At 43.6% G+C, this 21,462-nt stretch overlaps 1 protein-coding gene across 2 annotated transcripts in view; it reads left to right on the forward strand.

Annotated features, from left to right (window-relative positions):
• Positions 1-21,462, forward strand: part of NR6A1 (nuclear receptor subfamily 6 group A member 1) — a 201,108-nt gene that overhangs the window by 18,785 nt on the left and 160,861 nt on the right. For both annotated transcript variants that reach the window (XM_056138654.1, XM_056138655.1), the window contains exon 2: positions 13,931-13,972. In XM_056138654.1, coding sequence (XP_055994629.1) covers positions 13,931-13,972 — 42 coding nt within the window. The remainder of the gene's footprint in view (positions 1-13,930; positions 13,973-21,462) is intronic.

A 21,462-nucleotide genomic window follows, 5' to 3' on the forward strand; every position in this document is an offset into this window, starting at 1 on the left:
GGACAGTGCTCCCAGTGGTGCTGCCATGGGATTGAGTCCAGTATGTGCTCTACCACTTGACCTTCATCCCTGTCTGTGGAGGTTTTTCTTTAAGGATGCTTTATGTGTTTCCAAGAAAACGAACAAATAAAGTTCCAAACCAGTTTGTAGTGTTGGAAAGGAGTGGGGAAATGGGTTTAGGGCAGATCCTTGCCCGTGGGGAAGGCAGTGCTGGCCCTGTGCATGTGACATAAAAGCAGATCTCTCTGTGTGGGATGAGAAGAAATTCTAATATCTAAAGCCTTCAGATAGAGATAACTACTGTGAAAAGATTAATTTTAGGGCTGGAGTGATAGGACAGCAAGGAGAGAGCTTGCCTTGCATGCATCTGCTGCCCAAGTTTCAGTCCTGTCATCCCATGTGACCCCACCAGCAGTGATCCCTGAGTGCAGAGCCAGAAGTAACCTTCTGAGCAAAGTTGAATGTGGCCCAAGACCCAAAACAAACAAAGGTAAAGGTAAAGGCCCTCCCGTTGATCGTCGATTTGCTCGAGCGGGCCCAGTAACATCTCCATTGGAGACTTTGTTGTTACTGTGTCTGGCATATCGAATACTCTCGGTAGCTTGCCGGGCTCTCCGAGAGGAGCGGAGGAATCGAACTGATTATGCTTTTTCACATAGTTTACATATATGTGTATGTACACAAATACATTGGGATCACTCTGAGAGTACTGTTTACATTTTTTAAAAATACGGTATTTTGTCCCTAGAAATTTTTTTTTTTTCATTTTTGTATTTGGACCATGCCTAGCGGTGCTCAGGGCTTTCTCTGGCTCTGCACTAAGGAATCACTCCTGGTGGGCTCAGGGCACCATATTCTAGGATCTAACCCATGTTGACTGTGTACAAGGCAAATTCCCTACCTGTTTGTACTATTGCTCCAGCCCAGGTCCCTATAAATTCTTGCCAAACATTTATGTTTCCAAACTATTTGACTGATCACGACCATCCTGTTATTCGTCGATTGCCTCGAGCAGGTCCCAGTAACGTCTCCTTTGTCCTAGCCCTGAGATTTTTTAAAAGGTGCCATATTCAAGGTTCTTTCAGGGTTAGGAGAATGAGACCCATCATTGTTACCGGTATTTGGCATATTGGGTACGCCACAGGGAGTTTGCCAGACTCTGCCGTGTGGGCAGGTTACATTGGGTAGCCTGCCAGTTTGTCCAAAGTAGGAATGAGATAATGAGATGTCTTCCGGGAGCTGGGTTTTATAGTCTCTGAGTCTTGGCCGTTGATGGGATTACACGGCGCCAGGGGGCCAGTTGGTGGGTGTGACCCCTGCCTACTGGAATTTGGAGGATCTGGGTGGAGGATGCTCAGCCCCGATCCAAGTAGGCTTGGAGATCTCAGCCCCGGGACCCGCATGCCTTTGTTCCTCTGCTGGTACCTTCATGGGTGTGAAGAGTGGTCTCAGCATGGTGGTGGCTAGTTCCGGAGGTCTTCGGCTGCCCGAGCCCTGGTCGGGGCGGGGAGGGAAACTCGACCGACTACCCTCCAAGGGGCCCCGGCGAGGACAGCCAGGCGCGGGGGCAGGAGACTCTGACTGAATTGGTATATAATAATATAGTTGTTAACTTCTCCATGGTTACGCTTATTGATAGCTCTCTGGTTTTGCAGCACACTGTTTGTACTTAGGGGTTACTCATTTTGTTGTTGGGGTTGCGCCTTGCGTTCGGAGACCATGAGCTAACCTGGGTAGCGAACCTGGAGTTTCCGTATGCAAGCAAGTGCTCCTGCTCTCTGAGCTATCACTATGTCCCCTCGCTCCCTTATTTATTTTTGACCCTTTTTCTTAGGGTACAATTTCAGAATTGATTGATAGGAAGAACCATCTTCAAGGACCTCACACATCTATATTGTTTAATTTTCATATAGGAATTTTTGTGAGAATATGGGAAAAGGTCCATTCTGCTGCTTCTTTATTAATGGATTTTTTTAATATAATTTTTTAATTTTATAAAGTATCATAGTAGCACTGTCCTCCTGTTGTTCATCAGTTTGCTCGAGCGGGCTCCAATAACGTCTCCATTGTGAGACTTGTTACTGTTTTGGGCATATCGAATCCGCCACGGGGAGCTTGCCAGGCTCTGCCGTGCGTGCAGACGGGATACTCTCGGTAGTTTGCCGGGCTCTCTGAGAGGGACTGAGGAATCAAACCCGGGTCGGCCTTGTGAAAGGCAAATGCCCTACCTGCTGTGCTGTTGCTGCAGCCCAATTTTATAAAGTAGTTGACAATATTTCATTACATTTAATATTCAAACACCAATCCTACCATTATTACACCTTCCCACCACTATATTTTGGATGTTTCCATCCCAAACCCCAATCCCTGCCTCAAAGCAGAACCAAAATAATATATTTTGTATTGTTATGAAAAACCACTGAAAATGCTACAAAAATTATCCTTAGAGGAAAGAGGATGAAGATTGCATGTCATCCAGGGGCCATTAAGCCCTTCTATGAGATCACTAACATGTTGTTAGGGTTGAGCCTTGTGTGTGTGTGTGTGTGTGTACATATATATATATATGTACATAGCACAGCGGGTAGGGCGTTTGCCTTACAAGCGGCCAACATGGCCGACCCGAGTTCGATTCCTCCACCCCTCTCGGAGAGCCCGGCAAGCTACCGAGAGTATTCGATATGCCAGACACAGTAACAACAAAGTCTCCAATGGAGACGTTACTGGGCCCGCTCGAGCAAATCGACGATCAACGGGAGGGCCTTATTATATATATATATCTGAAAAAAAAAAACTGAAAAAAAAAATACCCTCTAAGATTAGTTGTCTCCTACTTTGAACTCCATCAAACGTGGTGCCAGTACTCTTAGAATATGGGTAGGGTGTGAGGTATGACGTGTCCAGGAATAGGTTCACTTGTGGATGAGGCTCAGCCCTAGCGTGTGGAGGGTAGCTGTGAGCATGGCGGCGGTTGAGTTTGGAGGCTTTGGACTGCCCAGTCTGGGTTCCTTGGGGCGGGGAGGGGGTCTCACCTGCCCCCCTCTAGAACACTCCTAGTGAAACAGCCTGGCGCCGGGGTCCAACGGCATGGTTATGGTGAGCGTCATGTTATGCTCCTAATATATGTTTTCTACTTTTCCACCAAACCATTTGTTGAGGGTGATACAGGTTATACTTCCTGATATAATCCTGAAAGCACTCTGACCATGTTCAAACTTATTGGTGTATAAGACATTTTTTCAGTTAGTCTTTGGAATGGCAAGTCAAAAATCTTCACTCTTTTCTCTCCTGATGGGAATAACAAGTTTATTAAAAAGAAACTAATTCTTAGTTATTCTTTCATTTAAGTTTTATACTTTGCTTCAGTCTGATTGACATGTATCACTTAGGATATTTAAAAGGTTTGAAATAGCCGTATCTGAGATGGGCTATTTCTTCTCGGACTGCAAGGTCCTGCTGTAGAAGTGTCAGTTTGTTCTTGGAAATGTCAAGTTCCTTTTTATCTGGCTGTTGCAAAGCATGCACTAGAGCTCTGAGTAGAAATTATCTTCGTTTTGCTTATTCCACTTAGCAGAGTACAGTATACTTTGTTAACCTATAAGATGGCAGATAATTGTAGCTGCTTTTTAGTAAGAATTCATGTAAAGTGTTAAGCCAATGTCTGGCATTTGGAAAACATTCAGTATATAGCAATGGATAAATTATTTTCTATATTTTCTCATATTTCTATAACATTAGAAATTTCTATAACCTCCCTCCAGACTGAGTGAAAAATTATCAAGTCTCTCTTGTTACTCTAGAAACTGTAAAATAAAAATATCAGGGGGTTCATCAGTGTATACAATTTCCTGAGAAATGCTTGTACTATATTTCCATAGAAACACTAATGACCTCTGACTCATCAAACCAAATTGCTTCTGTAAACTGTTTTCACCTTCCAATTCTGTAGATGTAGCCTTGAAACTGTGTACTATTAAAAAAATTTTTTTAAAGTGTTTTAAATTGAAATGTCATCTAGGGTTGCCTTTTCTGCCTACAGTTTGATTTCAAGGCTGTAATTACAAAGTTGGAAGCATGAAAAGCTGCGTGAAAGATGATGTAGGCTGATCAGATGGAAGTTATTAATGTTTTCATAAAAATGCAGACACTTGTAAGTAGCATTTAAGCTGAGAAAATATATAGGTACAATAGGTTATCTAATTGAGAATGCTTGGATCCTCCCACCACCTCCACCATGATTGCACGTTAAGAAAATTTTTAGGCAAAGGGTATTGTTTTGTTGCAGTGTGACCTTGACATTACAGGCGGGGAAAGGGAAATAGGGCTGGAAGCTCTGCTATCCAGCTGTTGCTGCGTGTACTTGTGGTGCTGTGTCCCTGCATTTAAGTGCATTTTCTATTATTCCTAAAGTGTATGGCTTGTTAGGTTGCTTGTGAGAAACAAAAGCTAATGGTCCAAGTTGTACCTCATTCAGTGGTTAGAAAGGAAAGAGGCAGATGTGGCTATAATATTCAGCAAATCCAAAGAAAAGTGTCCTATATCTGCCTGGGTCTAGTCTAGCTTATAGACTGCATGCCAGGTAAGGCAGGCCATGGTCTCACTACCTAATGTTTGTTGTGCAAGAAAAGGATACAAAAAAAAAAAAAAACCCATGTATCTCCCAGTCTCAAACCCATTGTACTAGAAAATGCCTAGAAGTTGGAGTTGGGGAAGGGTCCTGAAAAATGGGAAGAATTTCTAGATGCTAAGAGACCTTAGAAGGGGCAGGAGAGGTAGGAGACTGGTTTAGGCACTTGCCTTGCATGTGCCTCACTGGTGTGACCCAGAAGTCCCCCAAAAGGGAAAATTAAAAGGACCTGGGAAGGCTTTTTGCTTATGTGTTTGTTAGCAACTACCACAAAGCCTTTTTTGGCCTTTGTTTGTTTTCCGGGGCCGGGGGACGCCCACACCTGACTATATATACTCAGGGCTTACTGTTGACTGTATTCCTGCTAGGCTCAGGGGCCCATAAGGCACGGCAGCTAGCAAACCCGGGATGACCATGTGCAAGGCAAAATGCCTTACTCTTTGTACTGTCTCTCTGCACAACCCCCGACCCCCCCCCCCCCCCGCTTTTTCCGTGTGTGTGTGTGTTTCTCGGTTTGAATTTTAGATTTTAGATCGATTATATTGAAGTAGTCAGAATTGAGATGGTATTGATATATTAGGATGGTATATGGTGGTGTGTGTATGTGTCTGTATTTCCATTTCTCCATTTCTTAACACTGTTGGCTATAGAATAAAAAAAGCATACTATTTCTTTTCTACACATATCTTTCATATGTGACTATCTGTATATGTTCATCAAATAGTACTGTTTTCCTGATTAATGCTTATCTATTGTATATGTTCCTGGCCTCAAGGATTCTGCTTCTGTTTTTCCGTTAATATTGATCACAATTACCGATCTCTTTCCACTGACCTAAACATGTTATCTTTTTGAATCATTCGGACAATCTTTAAAAATTAAAACCAAAAAATAACTAGACATATGAAGATTAGCTCAGAAAGATGAAGTAACTTTTATTTTTTCTGGATTCTGGGCCATATCTGGACTTACTACTGGCTCTGCACTCAGGAATTATTCCTGTTGGTGCTCGGGGAAACATACAGGATGCTGAGGATTGAACCCGGGTCAGCTATATGCAAGGTGAGCACTTTACCTGCTGTACTGTGTCTCTGTCCTGAGGTAAAGTGACTTTCTAAGTCATGTGCCAGAACTCAAACATTCTGACATCAGAATTTGAGTTCTTTCTACTTTTTTTGGTTGTTTTTGGGCCCCCAAATTCTTAATACTCTTGTACTATTGGCCATTTGCATCTTACCCATCTGTCTCAACCTGTCACTCACCTTGCCACTTACAAGGCAGGCACTGTATTCAATGTACTATTTCTCTGAGCCTTTACCATTATTTTTTGGTGCTTGAGAGCTCTGAGGCCACTCCCAGTGATGTGAGCATGATGGTTCGGTGTTCAGGCCTGGAAATGATGTGCTGCTTGCACCTGTGTTTGGGGCCACCAGGACCCTACCACTGGTGTTTAGGGGCCACGTGGAACTAGGAATCAGACTCATGTTGGCCTTGTATGCATATAAACTTGTACTCCATTCCTTTGTGCTGTCAGTGGCTCACTTTAGTCATTTTTAGGGTTATAGTTCAGTGGCAGGATGTATATTTACATTGTTGTGCCCTTAATTTTTATCTATTCTTACTCCTCTTCATTCCCTGACAGTAGGGTCAGTCATACTCATTTCTTAACAGGCCTAGGACCAACGTGTGTGGTCGTGGACTAAGTGATATTTGAAGAGATAAATGTTTGATGAGGCTGGAGAGATAGCATCCCATCACATGCATCTTGTCTTGCGTGTGGTCAAACTGGGTTTGATCCCCAGCACCCGTTATGTGTGTGCCAGCCTTGATCCCTGAGCACTGATGGGTGTGGCCTAGACTCTTCCCCACCCCATGTTTGAACTTGCCTTGCATGTGGTCTACCCGGTTCCATCTCCAATATCCCATATGATCTCTTGTGCACTGCTGAGTGTGCGGCACCGCCCTTCCCCAACCCCCCAAAGTTTGATATGCATATGGACTGGATAGTAAATTATAACAGCCCAGGAATTTCCATACTTTGCTTTAAGGTAAAAGGTAAAGGTCCTCCCGTTGATCGTCGATTTGCTCGAGCGGGCCCAGTAACGTCTCCATTGGAGACTTTGTTGTTACTGTGTCTGGCATATCGAATACTCTCAGTAGCTTGCCGGGCTCTCCGAGAGGGGCGGAGGAATCGAAGTCGGGTCGGCCATGTTGGCCGCTTGTAAGGCGAACGCCCTACTGCTGTGCTATCGCTCCAGCAGTTTAAAGCAAATAAACTTTGCTTTAAACTGCACCGAAGTATAAAACATGTGTCATTCAATTTAGAGGGAGGAAAGATTTAATTTTAGTCCTACATTGTTCAGTAGTCACAGGACTATGTGACTGCTTTGGTTAAGAAATTTAAGGGCCAGGGGGTATGGTGCCACCAGCAGGTCAATCTGTACCTGTGAGGCGAGTGCATCAGCAGCCTGATGGTGCCATCAGACTTCCAGACCCCAAAATTGCTACTGTGCCTTTGGCCAGACCCCAAAAACTTGGGGCAAAGTTTACCAAGAAAGTAAATGGCCAAACGTTAGGTATGTGGGAGACACACCCACAAACCACCTCCGGCTCAGCTATATAATTGGAGGCATGGCCTCTCTGGTTCCTGATCGAACTGCTTAACGGCCATGATCCCAGAGGCTCAGAAATAAATCTCAGAACCCAACAGCTTTTGGCAGAAATGCGTCTGGTCCCTGCAGTAGGTTACCAGCACCGGGCCACCCCAGGTGGGAATAGGTTTTGTGCCTTGGCCTGTTCCCCCTGGTGGCCCGGTGGCTACTATCCTCCAGAGGCCACTGGACAGTCATGTTTGGGCCTGCAGTGACAAGACACGTGGGGCCTCATAGGATGGGGGTGGAGCCGAACCTTTTCTCCCCGTCCCCAACGAAACCCCCAGTCGCCGCCCACGAACGGCCTCTTTGGCTCCTGATCAAGCTGCTTAACGGCCATGATCCCAGAGACTCAGAAACAAATCTCAAAACCCACCGGCTTTTGGCAGAAATGTGTCCAGAGTTTCCCTGGAGAAAGAATCCTGATCAGGGGAGAAAAGGATATGGGAAGAGGATTCATATGACCAGATCTTGGGCTAGAGTTACAGTCTAGTGGGTGGGACACTTGTCTTGAAACTGTCCAGTCTGGTTTGATCCCTAGCACCACATATGTTCCTTGAGCCCCACCACCAGGAGTGATGCCTGAGCTCAGAGCCAGGAGTGACTCTTGAATTCTGGTGGGTGTAACCCAAAAATCAAAATGAAAAACATAACCACCAAAACTAGCAAATGACTAGATCGATTTCATCACAAAAGATCACTGAATACAGGCCCAGAGTGATAGTACAGTAGATAAAGTGTTTGCCTTGCAAATGATTGACCCGGATTCAATCCCAGGCATCCCATGTAGTCACGCCCGCCCTCCGCGCCCCCCCTCCCCGCACTACTAGGAGTAATTCCTTGGTGCAGAGCCAGGAGTAACCCCTGAACATCACCAGTATAACCCAAAAAGAAAACAAAAATCAATGAAACAACCCATGTGCACAAGAATAGATGACTAGATAAGGAAACTGTGGTACATGTACACAGTGGACAATTAATTGGCCATAAGAAAAGATAAAATCATGCAGTATGGGCCGCCGGAGCAATAGTACAGTAGGTAGGGTGTTCGCCTTACATGTTGCCGACCGGGGTTCAATCCCCAGCATCCCATATGGTCCCCAAACACTGCCAGGAGTAATTCCTGAGTGCAGAGCCAGGAGTAACCCCTGAGCATCGCCAGGTGTGACCCAGAAAAGCACAAAAAAAAAAAATCATGCAGTATGCTGCCACATGAAGGGCTCTGGAGAGTATCATGCTGAGTGAACTTGGAGACAGACTGGCAGGCAGACAAACCAACACCGAATGATCTCTCTCATATGTGAGTATAAAGAAACATACTGGTGGAATAATAAATGCCCCGAAACAGTGGAAAGACCATGAGAACTGTATTCAGTAGAAAACATGCCCTTGTGGGGCTGTGGGATAGTGCAGCATGGAGCAGCCCCTGTGGTGAAGGAAAGTGTTCAGCTGGGCAGAGGAGAAGGTGCTGCAAGGTGGAAAGGTGCTGTGTATGGAACCCTGTCAGCACTAGGACTGTAAAACCACAGTGCAAAAGCTTACTTTAAAAAGAAAAAGTGCTCCTAGTAGAAGCACACATGGGAGAAAGGCACAAGGCAGGTGGGGGCAGGCACTGGTGGGAGTGAATGGACACTGGTGGTGGGGAAACAGTGTTTGCCAGAAATCCGGTCCCGAATAACTGTGTAATGTCATGATGATTAAAAAAACCCAAACAAACAAAAACAGTGAACGACATATATCAGTACAAATCCTGGGTAAAGGCCTTATTTTAAAAAAGGTTTTTGGGCCACCTGGCAGTGCTCAGGGTCTACTCCCAGTTTGTACTTGGTGGTGTCGGTGGGGAGCAGCGCCCACCAGGTGCTGATCTCAGAGACTAGGTGGTGTCAGGGATTAAATTGGGGTCAGCAGCACGCGGAGAAAGCACAACAACCCTGGCTGATCTCTCCCACCTCACCCTGCTGTGTTTCTGTTTTGGGGCAGGATGTGGGGAAGCTCAGGACCTACTTCCCCCTTCCTCGGTGTTTGGGGGTTGCTCCTGGCAGTGCGTGGGGAAGCGGGTCTGGGGCGCTGGGGCTGGAACCTGTACTTGGGTCATCTTCCTAACTCCTGTCTATTCCTTTCTGGAGTAGTTGAAATGAGCAGCTAAAGTATCTGGATTTCTCAAAATATTTTCTCATCTGTTTAGTGAGCTGTGTGAACTGTCCCGTGAGAAATTATTTTGGAGATATGTTTGTATTGATGTGGTTTATGAGTATGTTGAATTAGAAATCAACACAAAGGCAAAGGGTATCAGAGTTGTTCAATAAAAAGCAAACTCCTAGCAGTGATTTGAATTGTTTTTGCCAGGAATCATTTCGCTAGCTAGCTCTGGTTGATAATTTGGATGAGATTCTTAAGAATTGTAGCCAGGTCTAACTATTCTGTTGACTCGTCATCAGCTTGTCATCAGGAGTGTGGTTTTTAGGTCGGATTAACATTGTTCTCCTATCTCCTCAGACCTGTTCTTGTAATGATCTTAAAACCAAAGACAGCTTTATTTGCTAATGGTCTCAGGGATGAATGGAGAGAATATAAGCATAGATACTAGGTTCCACAATCAGATTCTACAAAGTCTGTTGCAGACCCTTTACTTGAAGGATCTCATGTACCCATGAGAGATGCTCTTAATCCCAGTAAACACCATAGTCAAGCTGTATATCTGCTACATACAGCAGACTTCTCCTTGAGTCATGTGCCTATAAAAGCAATAGCTGTCCCTTAAAACTGTTGCTTACACACTCTGTGTTTTATTTTAATTGGACTTTATTTTCCAAAAATGTATTAGCCTTCTGTTTACTTTAGACTTGTAGTACAGACCTTTTATTTAATGTTCACTTACTGAGATCCAGAATAGGGAATGACTTGCCTTTGTCAAAAAACTGAAAATGACTTGAACTACAACTTAGGAGAGGTCAAACTTTTTATTTTATTTTTTTTTTATTAGGTCTAAAGGTAAAGGTAAAGGCCCTCACGTTGTTCATCGATTTGCTTGAGCAGGCCCAGTAACGTCTCCATTGGAGACTTTGTTGTTACTGTGTTTGGCATATCGATTACGTCACGGGGAGCTTGCCAGGCTCTGCCGTGCGGGCGAGATACTCTCGGTAGCTTGCCCGGCTCTCCGAGAGGGGCGGAGGAATCGAACTCGGGTCGGCCATGTTGGCTGTGTGCAAGGCAAATGCCCTACCGCTGTGCTATCGCTCCAGCCCCGGTAAAGGCCCTCCCTTGTTCATCGATTTGCTTGAGCGGGCCCAGTAACGTCTCCATTGGAGATTTTGTTGTTACTGTGTTTAACTATTTTACACTTCCCAGCTTCTCTGTATTTTTGTGCAGTGTTTCAGTTAACTTAGATTAAGTGATCATATTTTCAATTTCCCATCTGGCAGGGTCTTCACTATTGAGTCCACATGTCGTTTTTCTTGATGCCTGTGCGTGGCTGCTTTGTTTGATCGATCTCTTTGACCTTGGTGTAGAAAGGCTTAAGTAACACCGAGGTGAGTTTTCTCAGGACATCTGTGTGACTTCTTTTGCTTTGTGTTTTGGGCCATACCTGGAGTTGCTACTTCAGGTGTCACTCCTGTGGTACCGAGGGGACCCTGTATTGACAGGGATTGAGTCTAGATTCAGCATTAAAAGCAAGTCCAGCTCATTCAGCCTTCTCTCTTTTCTAGCCCCTCAGTTGCTCTTTTTGGGGGGTGGCTACATCTAGCTGTGCTCTTGTCTCCTGGCCTCTGCATTCTGGGACCACTCCTGGTGGGACTTGAGGTACATATGTGCGGGTGTCAGGGGTAGAACCCAGGCTGTCTGTAAGGCAAGCAGCTTACCTGCTGTACTATCTCTAGCCCTTTTCAGACACCTTTAACCAGCAAAACTGATCTACCAACCCCAATTTCCACAGACTTCCTGTACCGTTTTCTGTGCCTTACCCTGGATTAATCCTAGAGGATTTATTCTGCACTTGAGCATCTTCCAGTAAATAAATTGGCAACTGTTCTGTGCATGGAAAAAACAACTTTGCAGAGAAATACGATTCCTATCCCCGAAGAACTCCCCGTGTAATGGAGAAAGGCAGATATATAAGTTAAATGTTCAGCCTTCTGTGAATGTAGGAGGGACCTTTGTGTTTCCTGTGTTTCATAATGGTGGTATTGGAGCTGGATCTTCTTTGGAGCATTTAGGGTTTGGGTATAGCCAGCTGTGCTTAGGGCTTATTTGTGGCTCTGTACTCAGGCATCACTCCTTGCAGTGCCTACATGGTGCCCAGCCTAAAACAGTTTTGACATGAACTGGACAAACTCTGTAATCCCTGTTGTATCACTCTGGGCCTGCTGCTGAATCTTGAAGGGGACCGATTGTTCACCAAGTGGAGGAGGATCAGAAGACAAAGGATGTGGACTTTTTGGTGTAGGTGTGGCCCAAACAGCCCAACATTGCAAAGGACTTTTTTTCTTTGGGGGGTGCATACCTGGTAATGCTCAGGGGTCTCATCTGGCTCTGTGCTCAGGAGACCATACTTGGTGCCAGAATTAGAACCATTGTCTCGGTCGCAGCCACATGCAAGTGCCTTAGCCTCTGTACTATCTCTCTGGGTCTGCAAAGAACTTTCTAAAGTGTTCTGGTTTTTAAACAATCTGCCGCTGAATTCCTCTTCTTCATATGACTCCCTGTTGCTCATTTGGTGTTCTAGCTCTGATGACGGAACACTCAGACCTCTCTAGTTCTGGTTTTGCTTCACTAGCTTTGGATGTATCATTAAGATGCCTACTCGATGTTTATTGAATAGCTAGTCTTGTGAAAGGAACTAGGGATGCAGCTGTGAATGAGACTGTTTACTGTGGAACAGTCAGACATTGGACAAGTGATGTTGGCCGGTGTTGATGAATCCACAGTTTCTTAGGTAATTATAATGGGCCTTGATCTTATATGTGAAATAAAGGTAAGTGAGGCAAAGAAAAGAAAGCTTTCCTGAGGAACATTTTTGAACTGGGGACTAAAAGAAGACAAAATGAGGAAAATAGCAGTTGTTTTATGGGGTGGGAGCCCCCAGAAACTTTTGACTGTAGTTTGCCTAAAAGTTTATATATATGGTATTTGATTTTTCTCTCCAGTGCAATAGTTACAAATTGTTCAGACAGATGTGACTCAAGACTTTTTGAGCTTGAAATGTACTTTGAAAGGTACATCTGAGGGGTATACTCATTACTAAGTAAATACTCATTAATAATATTAGGGGAACAATAGCACAGTGGTAGGGCATTTGCCTTGCGTGCGGTCAGCTAGGTTCGATTCCTCCGCCCCTCTGGGAGAGCCCGGTAAAAGAGTATCTTGCCTGCATGGCAAAGCCTGACAAGCTCTCCATGACGTATTCGATATGCCAAACACAGTAACAATTCTCACAATGGAGACATTACTGGGCCTGCTCGAGCAAATCAATGAACAATGGGAGGACAGTGACAGTGCAGTACTACTTTCCAATTTGAGGGACATACTCATTTATGGAAGAATTGTTTCCAGTTGTGTGATAGGTGAAATTCTTCAGCGTCTTTGAAAATTTTAAGTGAGATTAATTTGTTTGGGATTAAGTTCAAATTTTGTATATTTTATTTTGGAAAGTAATGTTACGTTGGACATTACAGATACTAAACCATTGTAGTTTTCTTACGCCTTTTTATCCTAACATTGGCTCTCTCACATCTGTTTTTGTGCTCTTATTTATTGGGTGTCAAATGTTGTTTGTATGCTAAATAAGCATTTTGACATTTCTCTCACTTATCCTCATTATTACATGATAAATGCTGTTCTTTTTTTTTTCTTCCTGTTTTGGGGCCACACTGAACAATGCTCAGGACTTACTCCTGACTTTGCACTCAGAAATCACCCCTTGCAGTGTTGGAAAACCTGAGTTGGCCATGTGCAGGGCAAGTGCCCAACCTGCTGTACTATCTCTACAGTCCCTGTTACTGCTTTTTTTTTTTAAATATTAAGATAGGGCGGAGCAATAGCACAGTGGGTAGGGCGTTTGCCTTGCACGCGGCCTACCCATTTTCGATTCCTCCATCCCGCTTGGAGAACCTGGCAAGCTGCTGATAGTATCCCGCCTGCACGGCAAAGCCTGGCAAGCTCCCCGTGGCATATTTGATATGCCAAAAACAGTAACAACAAGTCTCACAATGGAGACATTACTGGTGCCCGCTCGAGCAAATCCATGAACAGCGGGAGGACGGTGCTGACAGACAGTGCAATATTAATATGGTGTATTAGAACTTACAGCACTGTATAGTAGCTAAGTGTTAAAGAGCTAGGATTTAAATACAAATTTGTCTTCTGAGTTTGGATTTCTCTCCTATATGGTATTTGTGTTTGTTTGCGTTTTTGGTTTTTTGGCTTTGGTTTTTGGGCTACACCTGACAGAGCTCAGGGGTACTCCTGGCTCTACACTTAGAAATTATTTCTGGTTCTGCTTGGGGGGACTATAGGGGATCCAACCCAGGTAGGGCAAATGTCCTCCCTGCTGTACTATTGCTCTGGCCCCACTCATATGGTATTTTCTTTTTCATCTTGAAATAACCTTAGTTGTGGTTCACAAATCATAACTTTCTTACTGTTTTCTCTCTAGGTTTTTGTCAAGACGAGTTGGCAGAGCTTGACCCAGGCACCAGTAAGTTCTGAATGTTATCACTATTCATGTGTAAGAAAAAATATGTGTGTACTTTCAAGTGTGTAACTTATCGTTTATAAATCTTGTTTCATTGGCTCTGAGATTATTTTTGTGTGGGTGGGTCCATACCCAGCTATGATCAGGGCTTCCTCCTGGCTCTCTGCTCAGGGATCAATCTTGGCAGGCTTAGGAACCTTAAGGGGTGCTAATTGTACCTGCTATACTATTTCCTAGCCCCAACTCTGAGATTTTATTTTACTTTAATTTATAACTAGGGAAGGGCTTCTCTCTTTTCAAGTTAAAATTCTTTTTCTTTTAATATTATTCTGTGACCAGGAACTAGCAGTTTGATAGTTGACTTGCGGAAAATTTATACTTAATACTAATTTTCTTGTCCTGTATCTTTCTGTGAAACCAACAATAAAAGCAAAAATTGAATGTTTATTAGTGGATACATAATATGAACTCACAACTGCTTCTCTAAATTATTGAGTATTTTGATATAATTTCTTTAAAAGAAAGATTATACTTGGTTTAGATATTTATAATTGATAATCTTTATACTTCAGTTTAATTTCTGAAGCACCCTCATTTATGTTCTTAGAATTAAGTTATAATGGACCGGAAAGTAGCTCAAGAGGTTAAAGTCAATGCTTATCATTCAAAAGACCATTGTTCAATCCTGGGACCATATGCATCTCCCAGATACTGCCAGGAGTGAACCCCAAGAATTGATGCTTGAGAGTAGCTCCTGAGAAACACTGGGTCTGGTTAAAAAAAATTTGTTTTAAATTAAACTGATCATTTCAATGTCTGATTAAGTGTTAAGTTTCTGGTGGGTTTTTTTGTTGTTGTTTGTTTGTTTGTTTTTTGCTTTTTGGATCATACCCAGCGATGCACAGGGTTACTCCTGGTTCATGCACTCAGGAATTACTTCTGGCCGTGCACGGGGGACCATATGGATGCTGGGAATCGAACCCAGGTCGGGCCATGTGCAAGGCAAATGCCCTACCTGCAGTGCTATAGTTCCAGCCACATTCTGGTACAATTATTTACTATTAGAAATAGAACATGGGATCTTATTTTGTCCTATTGGAACTAGGACATGATACCTTATTTTGCTGTAAAGGTCAAATGATTGGAACACACCAAGATTTAGAGTGATAGTTTTCTTTTTTTGGTTTTGGGGCTACACCCAGTGATGCTCAGGAATTACTCCTGGCTCTGCACTAAGGAATTACTCCTGGTAGTGCTCAGGGAACCATATGGGATACCAGAGATCAAATCCTGGTTGATTGTGTGCAAGGCAAACACTCTGACTGTAGAGTAGTGGGTTTCAGTTGCCGAAACAGTGCCTGTCTCCAGGATTTTCTACTAGTCTACAAAAAATGTTATTGCTGCTTAACTGGCAATGGTTTTCAACTGCTGGTCAGATAGAAAAGGTTGAAAATCACTGTCTACATTTATTTTTCTAGTTCTAATAACTTTCTTTTTATTGAATTAATACTTTCTTTTATTGGACTAATATTTATTGTGGGAAATAATAAATTCCACAGTGCGTATAAAGTATTGGTGTGGAGGAATTATCTTTTTAGATATCGTAAAGTTCAGAATCAATTTTGTAGGTAGTATAGACTTGGTTTACTCTTCTATCTCAATATCTATCAATGAACACACTATCTTCTTTGTTCTCTTTTATTTTTGGAGGGTAGTTGGAAAGGGTTGGGTTTGAGCCACAGCTAGCTGTGCTCCGACCTTACTATTGGCTCTCTGCTTAGTAATTACTTCTGGTGCTGCTTGAGGAACCTTATGTGGTACCAGAGATTGAACTAGGATTGGTCACTTGAAAAGCAAGCACCTTATGTTCTGTACTATCTCTCTGGGCCTCTTTTTTTGTTTGTTTTGGGACCACACCTGGTGATGGTCAGGGTTTGCTCCTGATTATGCGTTTAGGAATCCACTCTTGGCAGTGCTCAGGGAACCATATGGGATGCTGGGGAGGACCTAACCTAGGTTGGCTGCTTGCATAGCAAGCTCCTTACTTGTTGTACTCTTTCTCCAGTCCCTCTGTCTTTTTCTTTTTAATAATCTTCATTCAGAGGAGGAAAGGGTATATTCTTGAGTCACTGTTCTTATAAGCATATTTAAAATCTAGGTAGGACATTAAAATGACCTGTAATCTTTCAGAGATGACTGCCAAAACACACCAGATAATTAATCAATTTTTAGTATGTATGTCTTTGTGCCATGGATTGAAGCCAGGGCCTCAAGCATATAAGGCATGCATTCTACCCCGAGCTACCCTCCTTTGCCTTATGCTAGATCATAGAGAACTCTATTAAACATTAAGCATTTAAACATAAAAAAGAGTGTTCTTGCGGGCTGGAGTGATAGCACAGCGGGTAGGGCGTTTGCCTTGCACGCAGCCAATATGACCAACACAGGTTCGATTCCCAGCACCCCATATGGTTCCCTGAGCACCGCCAGGAGCAATTCCTGAGTGCATGAGCCAGGAGTAACCCCTGAGCATCGCCGGGTGTGACCCAAAAAGCAAAAAAAAAAAAAAAAGAGTCTTCTCTGCTCCAGGCCCGTAGGTAGCAATATATAAATAACCAAGTATAGTTCCTGCCCTCATATTAACAGTCTGTTAGAAACTATTTCTGTGTCTGGGATTGTTTGAAAAATGACTTCTTTAATCCTCAAAGTTGCCACATAGTTCTAGACTTACTGTTCTTTTTTGTACTGTATAGTATTTAAAAGCTCTTCCCTACCTTTTAGAAGAGTCCTTGATCGTTTCATAAAAATTGTTTAGTTTTTTTCTGGACACCAAGTAATTATAACACACTTAACTCTTTTATGTAGAATTCCTAACTAGATGTAGTGATTTATGGTCTGTTAATTCTGTGACAAAGAATAGCTATTAAATAAATTGTTGTTGTTGTTGTTGGAAGTGGGGGTGGCGCTTAGCAGTATTTGGGAATGACTTTTGGTGCTGTCCTTGGAGTCCACTCCCAGCAGGGCTAGGGGGACCAGGCAGGTGCCCAGTATTGAACCTGGGGCTCCAGTATGAAAAGCATGTGTTCCAACCCTTTGAGCCATCTTCCCCGTCCTTAAATCATAATTTTATACATTTGGATAGGATGGAAATCACCTACAATCACTTTCCTTTTAGAAATTGTACTTATAGGGGCTGGAACTATAGTACTGCGCCTAGGGAGCTTGTGTTGCTTGCAGCCGACTTGATTAGATCCCCAGCATCCCATATGGTCCCCAGAGCATTGCCAGGAGAGTCCAGAGTAAGTCCTGAGCATTGCTGGGTGTGACCAAGAAAACCAGGAAAAAGAAAAGTTTTTATAGTATGTGGGTCACAGAGAGTATTGCCCATATAAGCCAATTAAAAGTCTAACTTTCTGAAGTCAGTGTTTCGTTCTTTCTGATTTATATTTATTTTTGAGCCAGCCGTCTCCTTGGTTTCTGTGCCTTGTAATTCTTAGGGGAAAAAACCCAAAACCCCAGTACATAAATATCTATTGCTTTTGGTTTGGGCCATACCTGATGATGCGCATGGGGCAGTTCTTGGCTCTTCAGTCAGGAATTATTCCTGGTGGAGCTTGGGGGATCATATGGGATGCAGAGATTGCAAGGAAGCTCCCTGTCTGCTGTGCTACCTCTCTAGCTCCCATACATACCTCCTGTTACAGGTTGGCAGAAACAAAAATTTATCATCTTGGTTTGTGTCAGTCTTGGGGTTCAAACGAGCACGCTCAGCCCACCCAGTTCTAGCAAGTGTCAAGACTGAGAGAAGCTATGTGTATTGTGTTCAGTTGCTTATGGTCGGTGATACTGCAAACTCCATGGCTTCTAACTGGGCAGAACTAAATCTCCCGAGTTAATACTCTTGAAGTATTCGATTGAGTACAATAGGGATTTTTCTGTGATGCATCTTTGGAATTTGGAGGCCCCAATGTCTCCCATGGTCCCATACCTGCTACCCTCCAGAGAGAGGGGCCAGCCTGCTCCTACCTCACTCCTGCTTAGTTTGGATCAGGGAATATCACTGTGGCTGATTTCCCATTAGGCTTCGTAGTGGTTATAGATAGCAAGTTTGGGACAACAGGTACGATGGGTTGGAGCTGGATGAAGAAATGACTGTCTACTTCAAGTGGACTTTAAGTGGGCACCTTCTCAGCACATTTGGGCAGCTATGCTTGGAATATGAGCCACTCTGCACACTTGCTGCTTTCCTATGATTCCTGGACTTCCTGGAGTCCAATGTTACGGGGCAGGTTCAGGCTAAGTTCATTTCTACAAGAAGCATCTCTGTACCCTGCCCATTAGCATAAGTTAGGGACAAGAGCATCCAAAGGTCAGGAGAAGTTCAGAACAGCACAACCTTTCTGTGCTTCTGTTTCCAAATAACCCCTGTCTGCCCTGTTCCTCCGGTTTTTTTCCCTTGGCTGTGGTGTTTACCATGTAGTTGTAAAACTCAAGAGAACAAGGACTAACTTGATACCGGGGAAGTAAGAAAATAGAAGGCATTGTTGCTTAAAACAGGAGAAATAATTGATTTATGTGTGGGGGCCAATTAGGCTATAAAATAGGCACAGGAAAGGGACCTGTGACTTCAGGACAGTTACTTGCTCTGATTTCTGCCCACAGTTAAGGGGCTCCCCAATAAAGGCTGTCAGCTTTCTAGGCTAAATTATTAATTCCTTTCATGCCGCTCAGGATTGTAAACAGCACATAATACAGGAAAACAATTGATACTGTTCAGTTATTGGCCAGATAGAAGGTCAAAGGGTAAATAGTTGGATTACCAGCAGCTGTTCTTCCTATCCAGTCAAACTTTTGTCCCTTGTTATCTGTTTTAGAAAAGTTATTCTCGAGTTTTTGGCTCCATATAGTTAAAACCTGTTTGTCTTACAAAAGAATCCTGCAGATAATTGGAAAACAATTATTGACCAGAATTGAAAATATTTTTATTTTAACCCAGTTTTGAAAGTTGAGTATGACCATTCTTTTGGTATGTGCTGACTGTGTTGTTTGGTATTTAGAGGGTATGAGAAAATTTAGCTATTTTTACCAACACTGAAGGATCTTGATGTAACTTAATTAGAATAATGATGCTTTTGTTTAAGCTATGAACACTCCTTGGGGCTGGAGTGATAGTACAGCAGGTAGGGTTTTGCGTGCAGATTCCCTGAGTTTGCACTCCGGCCCCCCGTGTGATCCCCCAGATCCCTCTAGGATTGATCCTGAGTGCAGAGCCAGACGTTATACCTGAGCAACACAGGGTATGCTTCCCGTCCCCAAGGGGGGAAAAAAACCCTAATTCACTGTCTGAAAACTAACTTCCTTCCATTCTTCCTTCCTTGCTTTTTTTTTTTTTTTAACCGGGGCATACCCAATGGTTTTCAGGGCTTAGTGCTGGCTCACTCTGGGTAGGGCTCAGGCAACCATATGGGGTGCCGGAGATCGAACCCAGGTCAGCCGCATGCACAAGTGCCCTACCCAGTGTGCTGTTGCTCTGGCCCCAATAGCAAGTTCTTACAGAGAGCATGATAGGGGAAAATTTGTACTGTATGATTCAGACTTTTAAAAGTGCGCGCGCGCGCATGTGTGTGTCTGTGTGTGTGTGTGTGTGTGTGTGTGTGTATGTGCGCGTGCGTCACACTCAGTGTTGGAGGCTGCCTCTATGTTTGTGATTTGCTGTCTGCTGTGCTTGCAGGACCTTATTGGTGCTGGGGATTGAACCAAGTTCTGCCACATATAAGGCAAGGAACCCCTGTGTCTCTAGCCTCAGTAAATGTAAATGAGCGTCTTTAGCAACTTGAACATTAAATTAATCCGTGCCCTCTCTTCCCTTACTGGTGAAAGCTTACCAAGCAGGGAACCTGGAGTGATGTTAGGATGAACAGGCAAGATAAAAACATCTTCAGAGAAGGGCAGGGTGACTTTGCTAGTTTCCTTTGGCCTTTGTGTTTATCTGTCAAGTATTTTGGGTTCTCGTGATGACATTTTGTATATCCTTCTTTAGGATATTTTGTATATCCTACAAATGAGAAAGGTCTATCTCAGAGTACCAATAGGTTCTGTCAAACATCCCAATATTCTCAACCCACCTCAATGGATTTCTTCCTTGTCAATCGAATGTCACAATTTGTTTCTGTTTCTGGGTGGCACTGTGAGATATTAGGACCTTACTCCTTGCTCTGTGTTTAGGGGTCACTCTTGACGGTGCTGGGGGGATCATATGCTGTGCCAGGGATTGGATCAGGTCTGCTGTGTGCAAGGCAAGCACCTTATTCACTCTCTCTGGCACAGTTCATTTTTTTTTCCCTTTTGGGTCATACCCAGAGATGCTCAGGGGTTACTCCTGGCTCTGCGCTCAGGAATTACTCCTGGGGGTACTTGGGGGACCATATGGGATGCTGGGGATTGAACCCGGTAGGCCACTTGCATGACAAATGCCCTACCCACTGTACTATCTCTCTGGCCCCTCTGGCACAGTTCTTGATTCGAAAATGATTCATATAACCTAAGTGTGATTTGCAGAGAAATAGCTTAAAGCAAAATGGGAGGGAAGAAAATTAACATTTTGAAGGTATCTCTCTCTTTTTTTTTTTTTTTGCTTTTTGGGTCACACCTGGCGATGCACAGGGATTACTCCTGGCTCTGCACTCAGGAGTTACTCCTGGCGGTGCTCAGGGGACCATATGGGATGTTGGTAATCGAATCCGGGTCGGCCGCGTGCAAGGCAAACGCCCTACCCGCTGTGCTATCTCTCCAGCCCCTTGAAAGTATCTCTTACATACTGGACACTCTTAAATATTCAGTAGTCATGAAAATTGTCTAATATGAAGTATTTTTTTGTTTTGTGCCCATACTCGGTTGTGCTCAGGACTTACTCCTGATTCTGTGCTCAGGGATCAGTCCTGGTCTTGCTTAGAGCATCACAAGCAGTACTGGGGTTCTAACCTGGGGTGGCCACTTGCATGACAAACACCCAAGCTGCCGAATTATTTCTCATACCTTAATTTGAAATTTGACTGAAATACCTACTCGTTGTTCTTTTCTTCTCTTCCTGTCCTCTTTCTTACTTTGTCGTTTGTGCCAAATTACTGCACACAGTTCTGTCTTCAAATGACTCTGATTTAGATAGGAAGACAGACAAAAATATATTATGACTTTTACTACATTATCATTGTAATCATCATCATCCTGATGACAATAGCAGCTGTTCTTTATTGCACTCATGTAAGTGTAAGTGAATCTTTTCACTGGGCCCTCATCAAACTTGTTAAAAAGGTACTATCCAAAGTATAGTGAAGAAGTGTGAGGTTTCAGGGCTACTCAGGTCTTTTATATATTCATTTATTTGACCAGACCCAGTGGGGGTGGTGGCGTACTCTCAGCCACATGCAAAGCAAGTGCCTTAACCCCTCGACTGTCTCTCAGGCTCAGGGCTGATTTTAATTATTCTCTCCTAT

Source organism: Sorex fumeus, unplaced genomic scaffold (genome assembly GCF_029834395.1).
Source record: "Sorex fumeus unplaced genomic scaffold, SorFum_2.1 ptg000129l, whole genome shotgun sequence".
Classification (NCBI taxonomy): Eukaryota; Metazoa; Chordata; class Mammalia; order Eulipotyphla; family Soricidae; genus Sorex; species Sorex fumeus.